Source organism: Camellia sinensis, chromosome 11 (assembly GCF_055761805.1).
Source record: "Camellia sinensis isolate YWXY chromosome 11, ASM5576180v1, whole genome shotgun sequence".
Taxonomy (NCBI): Eukaryota; Viridiplantae; Streptophyta; class Magnoliopsida; order Ericales; family Theaceae; genus Camellia; species Camellia sinensis.
In genome coordinates, this window is record NC_138971.1 from 59,342,003 (window position 1) to 59,351,946 (window position 9,944).

The 9,944-nt window shown below is 34.6% G+C and overlaps 1 protein-coding gene and 1 long non-coding RNA gene across 2 annotated transcripts; one reads left to right on the forward strand and one right to left on the reverse strand.

Moving 5' to 3' along the window:
* Window positions 1–526: 526 nt before the first annotated feature.
* Window positions 527–3,257, reverse strand: LOC145801973 (uncharacterized). Its single transcript, XR_014343944.1, has 2 exons — window positions 3,123–3,257; window positions 527–1,227 (listed from the first exon to the last, which is right to left on the reverse strand). It is a non-coding gene; the product is annotated as an uncharacterized LOC145801973 (long non-coding RNA).
* LOC145801972 (uncharacterized) lies at window positions 3,182–8,086 on the forward strand. Its single transcript, XM_082893978.1, has 3 exons — window positions 3,182–3,585; window positions 4,164–6,309; window positions 6,857–8,086. Exons 2-3 carry the CDS (start codon window positions 5,220–5,222, stop codon window positions 7,906–7,908), a joined length of 2,142 nt encoding a protein of 713 aa, XP_082750104.1. The 5' UTR covers window positions 3,182–3,585; window positions 4,164–5,219; the 3' UTR covers window positions 7,909–8,086.
* The last annotated feature ends 1,858 nt before the right edge of the window (window positions 8,087–9,944 follow it).

Genomic DNA, 9,944 nt, shown 5'->3' on the forward strand with positions numbered 1-9,944 from the left:
CCAAAATTAAATACTAAACTATACCAAATTCTATCAGAATAATGGCAAGTCCAGGTATCGATCCACAGGGACTATTGTGAAATTAAACTAATTTAATTGTTAAATTCCTAAATTAATTTTGATAAAAAGATTGAATGATCATAACCTAATTTAATAATAACTAAATTAAACTAAGGAATTAAATTATCAATAATAAATGAAATTGGATTTACTAAATTGGGAAAAAATCCTAGGGTAGAGAATTCACCACCAACCACATAATTAGGGTTTCCAATTGAAATTAATTATGCTATAGTTTGAACGAATTAATGTTTCACAACTACAAGCTCAAAGCATTTAACAAGAAGATCATCACATTCAATGTACAAGCACGAACCATCTCAAGTAATACGAATCGTTCACTCTAAACTAGGGTAGTGATACGACTCGTTCCTCGTAGCATGGTTCGTCACATACCTTGAATGTGAAGGAATAGAAAACTCATGTATGGATAATATTCAACAATCACAGAAAGTCAAATATTTGAAAAGATAATGAAAATTATATATAAAGAATTTCTAAAACTCCATACAATGGTTCAAACCTTTACATAATATAAAATCAAAAAAGAAAACTACATCATTACATGGCTAGGGTTTCATCAAAACCCTAGAAAAGAAGACTAGCCACTCATGGAGGAGTGGAAGGAGGTAGAAGGAGAAGGAACAACCATGGGAGACATCTTTGAAGCTTCTTGTTTCTTCCTCTTTTGCAAACCTAGCCTCCCTCTTTAGGTCAAAATAATTTCAGAACCCTAATCCAGCCTTTTTCTTGTCTTTTTATGCTTCCAATCTCGTCCAAACAGGTTTAAAACGTCGGTTTGACTTTCTCAGAAAAAGTCAACGCACGTGCGGGAAAGTCAACGCACGTGCGGAAAAAGTCAACTCTGCCCAAATTCTGGCTTTTTGCTCATTTTATGCTCCGACGATGTACAACCTGATTGACACTCAACACACATAAAATATAAAGTTTGACCAACAAGTGAAGTTAAGAGATTCTAATTAACGGCCTCAATGATGTACATTTCGGCCTTAATCAGATTGGCCCAAGGAGAAAATTGAACTTGTGACCGTAGAGCTTAAACTCGAAAGTCTTACCACAATGGCGCTGTTTGGGAAGCCTCTTGAGAGGCTATTGTAGCCTATTTTGGGAAAATAGCCCATAAGTCCCACTGTAGCACCATTTTCTCTGATTTAAAAAAAAAAAAAAAAAAAAAAAAAGGCTCAGGCACGGGACAGTGTAGGCAGCCTACACTGTCACAGCTGCAAAGTGTACCATCAAGGGCGCAATTACCATTTTGCCCCTTTATATCAATTTTAAAAAATAAAAAATTAGGGATAAATCTGTCATTTTAAATTTAAACATCATTTCAACACATTTTTCAATACAACAACTCAACTAAAAATTCATCTCATCTTCCCAAACACAAAACTAAAATAACCTACTAAAATAGCCAAATAACCAAATAGCCTACTAAAATAGTCAGTTCCAAAACGAGGCCAATATCACAACTCCTTGAGTTTAATTTTAAGTGATATTAAACAAATCATAATTTATCAATAGTCCCAGAAAAATCTGACAGTCTGCAGCAAAATTGGCTTGCCATAAAAATTTTCCACTACCATTTCATTAACCAATAAACTTCATGTAATTATTTCGGCCGCACAAATGTGTATCAGTCGGTCATAGGAGATTGAGGCGAAAACAAAATTTTATGCGAGATAGCTTACGGATGAAAAAAATTAAAAAAGAAAAGGCAAGTCTGACGTAGTGGTAAAGTTATTTTTGATGATCTAAGTAGTTATAAGTTTAAATTGCGGAAATCATTTTTCCATTTATAGAGGTACGATTGCGTATATCAACCTTTTTTTTAAACCTATTTAGATGGAATTTCATGCATTAAGTACACTTTTTTTAGAAAAAAAAATTGTTAAAAACAAAAAAATACAAATTGAAGAAAAAAAATTTGGACAAGTGCGTTTTTATTAAAGGTAATAGACATATTTTATCGAAAGTAAGAACAATTATAAATTAAGAAACAATCTTGTTAAGAAACTTCCCAATCTTATTCATCCACTTCCAAGCTTATATAAACCTACATTATGTCATGTCTTTACACAATTTACAACACAACTTTCTAGAATTCACTCAACATCACATATAATATTTTACTCTCTAACATATGATTACTCATCCTCCGTCTCTCCCTCGTTCAGAACACAGAACGATTCACAAAAAAATGTGTTTTACATCTATAAATTGTTACGTTTTTCAAATATATACTTGTAATAAATTTCTTTTATATATATTAATATGTTATTGATTTAATTTATCATGTTGTACTATATATATGTAAGGTTTTTGTAGTGATATTGTTGTTATCATAGGTATAATATCTTATGGTAGGATATGTATACAATTAGATAGATTTTAAACTAATTAGAACTACAAATTCATCAAATGTGATTTTAGAGCTACTATCATCTTCAATAGCTCCAAAATCACATTTGATAAATTTGTAGTTCCAACTAATTTAAAATTCATCTAATTGTATGCATGTCTTAGCAAAGATATTTGTTCATGGAGAAGTTATTAAATAATCTCAAAGTACAGTCACGTACTGTTCTGAAATACAACAATGATTCATCCCCTTTTCCCCTCACCCCCTTTGACCCCCTCTCTCTCTCTCATTGGTTATCTTTTCTTTTTCTTTTTCTTTTTTTTCCTGCTCCTCCAATCACCACCTGCCACGTGGCAAAGGGGGGTGAGGAGGTGACCCCCAAAAAGGGATCACAAGCATTATTCTCTGAAATATTATCATATGTAACTTATAATTTTATATTAAGCTAGCAAGAAACATGAAACACATGATACTCTGAGAATATTAAATAAATTTCCTTGCCTTCGCCTATGATAACAACAATATCACTCCGCAAACTGTATATATATATATATATATATCAATAACACATTAGCATATTTAACAAAAAAAAAAAAAAATTACTACAATCACAGATTCAAAAAAAACGTAACAATTTATAAAATGAATTATATATAAAAAAATATATATATGTAAAACATACCAACACCGATTACATCCACACAAAGCTGCGGCGAAACTCTATACCCGGACCTCTGCTACACCTCCCTCTCCGGTTAGGCCAACGCCGCCCAGCACGACCAGGCTCGACTCGCCCGTGTCGCCATCGGCGTCAATTTCTCCAAAGCCCAACGTCTCCCGCTCCGCCGACTACCGCTACGAGCCCCGCGCCGCTCCGCCCTCCACGACTAGTTGTCCGTCTTCGGAGGCCCCGTCGACCAGATCACGGCTCGCTGAAACAGATGGGCCGCTTGGGAACCGGCGGCGAGTCTGTCCGGTTCGTGATGAGTAACGTGCGCCGCCTTGACGAACGAGAGGACACGCGTACGGATGGATTGGAGGATGTCCCCGACGGCGCTGTGACGACGGACGTCTGTGATCGGGTTGTGAAGGTGAAGGAGGTGACTAGCAATGGGCTGGCGCTGGTGAATAGTTATGCTTCCAAGGTAACGACGCCACAAGGATTCATCGACTGGTAGATTTTTTTTTAAGGGCTTTTTTAAGATTAGGAGAAGAATGTGGAATTTAGAGGATTAATTAATATATTTGTGAGAGTGTATTTGGTTTTTTTTTTTTTTTTTTCTGTCGTAATTTTAACGCTAAATCTTTTTTTTTTTTTCTTTTTAAAAAGAAAATATAAATAGGGATGATCATTTTTTCCAGTGCCGCTTCACATCCGCATCCCCACCTCATCCCATAAGGATTTTTTCCGCCTCAATTAAAAATTGGAGTGGGGACAAGTTTTGGCAGCGTTTCGTAGAATTTTTTAAATATGATGCGAAAGTAGAATTTTAATTTGAGTTTATAAATTTTATAATTATAATTTGAGCATAAAAATTGGTCTAAGGTCCCTCCTCTACTTTTGATATGAGGAGAGGTCCTTTATAATATGTTTTGATGGCTAAGGTCCCTCAAATTTATTTTAGGTTATAAAGTACCTAAATTACCCTTCCTTTATAACATAAATTTGTTTGAATATTATATGGTTGAGTTAACTGATACATTTTGGAAACCGAATTTGAAGGGGAGATTTTGTCGGAGTTTTCGTCGGAGATTTCAGTGGAGATTTCTTCGGAGATTTCAGTGGAGTTGACGAGAAAGATTGCTACGATCGTGTAGATTTTGTTGGAGATTTCGTCGGAGATTTCAGTGGTGTGATAGTGTATTGATCGCGTAGATTTTCAGTGGAGTTGAATCAGGTTTGTTTTCGATGGAGATAGCACATGCATTTTGATATTTGTTTTGAATTTTTGTGTAGAGAGAGGCCAGCTTGATAGAGTTGATTTTTATTTTTGGAATTAATTTTTTATTATTTGTTTTTTAATCAATTTGAAAGAGTGTTGACAGTGTGTTGATCGCGTAGGTTTTTGAGTTGAGTTGGATTAGGTTTGTTTTCGATTTAGATTCCAAATGTATTTTGATTTTTGTTTAGAGAGAGGCCAGCTTGATAGAGTTGATTTTTATTTTTGGAATTAATTTTTCATTCTTTGTTTTTTTGATCAATTTCAGATAGTGTTGACAGTGTAGGTGATTTTGATGTTTAGAGTTCATTTTTGGTGCTCTGTTTTTTATCAACATGATGATGAATTATAGTTGTGTTCTATGTTTTTTCAAACCAGAGAAATTTCATTTTCTGCACTATTGTTTGTGTAGTCCAGAGGAAATTATAAGTGCATATGGACATATTATTAGAAGTTTGTAATGGAGATAGAATATGAGAAAGTCAATGTAAGTTCATAAATTTCTCTATACTTGTATTTGTAGTTCAGAGAAAATTGTAAGTTTGTTACTCACTTTCAGTTTGTAGTTCAGAGAAAAGTATTTCTCTGGACTTGTATTCTATGTGATTTTTTTTTCTATAATTGTGTTTAATTGTTAGCAGTAAATTTCTCTGTGATTCATTAAGTTTCTGTGATTTTGTTTTTTATCATCTTGAAGGTGAATATCAGTTTGTAGATGTCTTTGGAGTTTTATTTTAAGTTCAGAGAAAATTATAATTTTTAGAAATTTCTCTGACCAGAGATGTTGTTATTGTGAAGTGTTTGTGTGATTTTTTTTGTTGTTTTTTGTTTCAGTTTTAATGGACAGTGCAGTGTTGTTGCTGTGCAAATATGGGAATGATACTATTGTCATTAATGTTTCATGCGAATTGAATTTTGAGGAATTGGTTGGCATTTTGTGTAAAACATGGGAGAATTTGAAACCTGAGACTATGTGTATTTCATATTCTATTTTGGGCCATCCGAATTGTATGGTTCGAAATAATATTGATTTTCTGAATATGTTGAGGGTTGTTTGTGCACGCGGTGTTGATATAGTTGATGTTTCAGTTAGTAGATGTAGTACTTCTGATGAAGAGGATGAAGTGGGGTCTAATTGGGTAGATGTTGTGGATGGTGAGTGTGATAGGCTGGTGGATGTTGAAAGGAATTCACTCTCTAAGTTTTGTTCTCACCAAGAAAAGGTGTTATTGTCGGCTAGTTGGCGGAATAATATTACGAGTGTTGGACAAAAGTTTGAGGGTGGTGTGGTTGAGTTCCGTACTTTTTTATGCAAGTATGCTATTGAGGTTGGTTTTCAGTTTACGTATGTTAAAAATGACAAGCTGAGGGTTACGGCAGAATGTGCATATAAGGAATCAAGGGGATGTATGTGGCGTGTACATGCTTCTGTTGAAAAAACAAATGGGTTCTTCTACATAAGGACTTTGAACAATGAACATACGTGTGGTGTGGCGGTTCGTACGAGTAAACATTCGAGGATGACTTCCAGCTTGGTTTCTGGGCTGATACTTGAAGAGGTAAGTGCAAAACCTTTAACTCGTCCAGTGGATGTTGTGAAAGGAATGAAAGACAAGTATGGGGTCTCAATTAGTTATAACTGTGGTTGGTTGAGTGTTGAGAAAGCAAAATGTAGTACATATGGGGATTCTTGTTTGTCATTTGATCAATTACGGTGGTATTTTGATGAGGCATTGAAGAACAATCCAGGGAGTCGTTTTGAGTTAGATTTTGAAGATAACAAGCGTTTCAAAAGAGTGTTTGTGGCTTTTCATGCATGCATTGCTGGTTTCAAATATTGTCGGTCATTGCTTTTTCTTGATGGAACATTTTTGAAAGGACGATACAAAGGAGTTATGCTTGCTGCAACGGGGAAAGATGGGAATGAAGGTAATTGTAAATATATCTATTTTTATCTAAGTATGTGAATTTTCTATACATGTAGGAATTGAGTGAATGTGAATTTTCTCTGGTTTTGGCCACTGTGTGGATTTTCTATTGTTGTGGCCACTGTGAGAATTTTCAATGGATTTTTGTCAGTGTATGAATTTTCTCTGGATGTTGTCATTGTGTGAATTGTATCTGTAGGTGGTCACTAAGTGAATTTTCTCTGTATATTATGATTGTGTGAATTTTCTCTGTAGCTGGTCACTAAGTCAATTTTCTCTGGATGTTGCCAATGTGTGAATTTTCTCTGGATGTTGGCAGTGTCAAACTTCTCTTGTTGTTTTATTGTTCTATTTTTCTCTGTTGTTTTGTAGGTGGTCACTAAGTGAATTTTCTCTGTATATTATGATTGTGTGAATTTTCTCTGTAGCTGGTCACTTATTCAATTTTCTCTGGATGTTGCCAATGTGTGAATTTTCTCTGGATGTTTATTGTTCTATTTTTCTCTTCATGTGCGTACCTAATATGCTTGTTCCTATTTGTTTTGTAGGTTTTTTTCCTGTAGCTTTTGCTGTTGTTGATGCTGAGAATAAAGACAATTGGTGTTGGTTTCTTGAACATTTATATGGAGTATTAGGATCAGAAAGGGTGATAAGTTTCATATCAGATCGACATTGTGGAATTGTGGAGGGAATTGCTAGGTTTTTCCCTAACTGCTTTCATGGATTTTGTCTGGAACATCTAAAGAGAAATTTGAGGGATAAGTTGTCATGTGGAAACACAAATTTGGTTAGGGAGACGATTGTGTCCAAGTTTTCAGAATGTGCATATGCTCCAACAAAGGCATCATTTCATTTCAAGTTAAATGAGTTAAAAAGTGAGGGAGGAGACATTGTGAGTGTTTTCTTGAGAAGTTTACCATATGAAAATTGGAGTGATGCATATTTTGCAGGGAAACGTTATGGTGAGATGTATTCAAATGTTGCTGAGTCATTCAATTCATGGATACGAGAAGCTCGGCACTTGCCAATAACAAATTTGGTGGACATGATACGGTTGCAAATCATGAATATGAGGTCTGATAGGAGGCTGTTCTCTAGTAAATGGAATAAAATTTTGTGTCCTCGTATGGATAGTGTGTTGGAGAAGTCTTTTTTGGACGGGAGGACATGGAATGTGAGTTTATCATCTGATAATGTCTTTGAAGTGCATTGTTTTCCTTCGGTTATGGTTGATCTTGGGTTGAGAACTTGTTCATGTCGAAAATGGGAAATAAATGGGTATCCATGTCAACATGCTGTTGCTGCAATTTTTAGGAGTGGAAAGAATTTGAATTCATTTGTTGAACCATTTTTTCATGCTGATATGTATCGTCAAGCATACTCCTTTTCGATTGGCCCAGTTCCAACTGTTGAAAAACCTGTGTGTAGCATTGAAGATGCTATGATTTTACCTCCATTGAGCAAGAGACCTGCTGGGAGGCCGAAGAAGAACAGAATTGCTTCTACTGGAGAGTTTAAAAGGGTGATTAAGTGTAGTCGCTGTGAGAGTATTGGTCACCATAATAAGAGGACATGCAAGGAACCTTTGTTAAATAGTTGAGGATTATACATTTTATTGATGGAATAATACATTTGATGATTACTTTGTGTATTTTGTTTTGTGAAATTTATTTTTTGGACAGTGTATATAATAATATCAATCAAATTCATCCAGAGAAATTATTCAATATGAGTTAAAGTGTGTTTGTTGATATATACTATAGGCAGTGGGTTTGTAGTACCTGTAAAATTCATCCAGAGAAATTTTCCTATGGACCAGGATAGAATTTCTCTGGACTCACTTGAACTCAGAAATTCAAAAAATTTCTCTGGACCAGGATAGAATTTCTCTGGACTCACTTGAACTCAGAAATTTGTGTCAAAGCCAGAGAAATTTTCATCCAGAGAAATTTTTCACCAACAGAGAAAACTATATGGGCATTGTGGTCTGAAATTTGAAACTCATGCAATGAAATTTTCCAGTGGCAGATAAAATTATTGTGTGCTTTGTGTTTTGTTGAGTTTGATGATTGTTTTGTACCAACACAAAGTTTTACAGATTACATGATCATATAGGCATCCCCTTGGGACGATACAAGTTAAATTTCTCTGTGAATTTCTGGTAGTTTATACCAGAGAAATTTCTGCAGACAATTTTCTCTGGTAGACAATTGTTGAAATTTACATTAGTCGAAATAAAAAAAAAAAATGAAATTTAGATTAGTCAAGAAAGGATATATACATATACGTCAAGGATCATCATTCCTTCAATGTATGAACAAGAAAGGATATATACATATATGTGAGACAATTTTCTCTGTGTGGATATGTACATTGTCTTCCTTTCACTAGTTTCACTATTACATTTGTGGTTCTTCTGGGGGTATTTCAATTGGTTCAGTCCATGACCTGCCAACTTCGGTCACAAATCTCTCTATGAGTTCTGCCCTCATCAACCTTATCTCTTGTGTGGATAATTTGGATTTGATAGGTTCATGCTTGCTATATTGTTTCATTATATAGCAGACGAAGAGGCCACAATCCAGACTGCATACAAATTATAGGTATGGTTAGTTTTAAGAAACATGCAACAGAAATTATCTTATTTATAGATGTATGAAACTTACGAATCGCTTTCTTGTTGTGGAGCATTGTTGACATACTCAAAGTCATAACTTGTATTTTGTGAGTTAATTAATTTGAAAGAGGGTTGTGATTGAGCGTCTCTTTCAAGACAAGCTTTCAGAAAATTCTCCACGTAATCTTGCTGCAAAAAAATAATTTTTATATAAGAGAGAAATTTACGGACAAGTCAATGGGATTCTATGAAAATTATCATCACATAAAGATGATGATGGATCAGAGAAATTTGCACTCGTTACCAATTGTTTTGCATCTTTGACATATTTGTCTTCTGCATCATCCCTCCTTGGCCTCAATGAGTTGTAGAACCTCCATAAATTGTCTTGTTTGTCCAGGACAAGCAAGGTCCAGTGATTTCCATGTGTGGACTTCTCATTACCTCCAGTATTTATTGGGAAATGGAGGAACCTATAGTTCCTCCATGCTGTTTCAATATGCTTGTCAAATAAGGACACTCGAAAACTTTGATTTTCTGTCATGTTGATGAAATTCTGTGCTCAGAGAAAATCAAAAAATGGTTTTGTTAGTGACACAACTGACTTCAAGAAGTATATTAAGAAGAGAAAGTAGAAAGTAAATTCCAGAGAAAATCAAATAAAATAGTAGTAACATACTAAGCACATGGATGTGAAAAAAAATGAGGTTGGTTGTTGTTTCTCTCTGATTTGGTCAGCCAAAAGGATCTCTCCATAGCCATCAATGACCTGAAAAATATGATTTATAATTGTAATATTTGTTTTATAAAGGCTGATGGAACATTGCAGAGAAATGTTGATGAAAGGGAAAGACTTACATTGTTGGCAATTTCTTTTTGCTTTATGAGGTTTCCAATGTCTTCAAAGGTAATGATATTCAACTCACTTGTCCAAATTAAAGCTCTACAAGATGACAAAGAAGGGATTGAATTGTTGTTAATGCAACATAAGTTTGTAATTTGTTGTTTGTTATGTTCTA

Excerpts from the sequence above, each read along its gene's own strand:
- LOC145801972 (XM_082893978.1), top strand. The coding sequence starts at position 5,220 with ATGGACAGTGCAGTGTTGTTGCTGTGCAAATATGGGAATGATACTATT. Across the intron at positions 6,310-6,856 it reads GGGGAAAGATGGGAATGAAG|GTTTTTTTCCTGTAGCTTTT; the intron begins GTAATTGTAAAT and ends TTTGTTTTGTAG.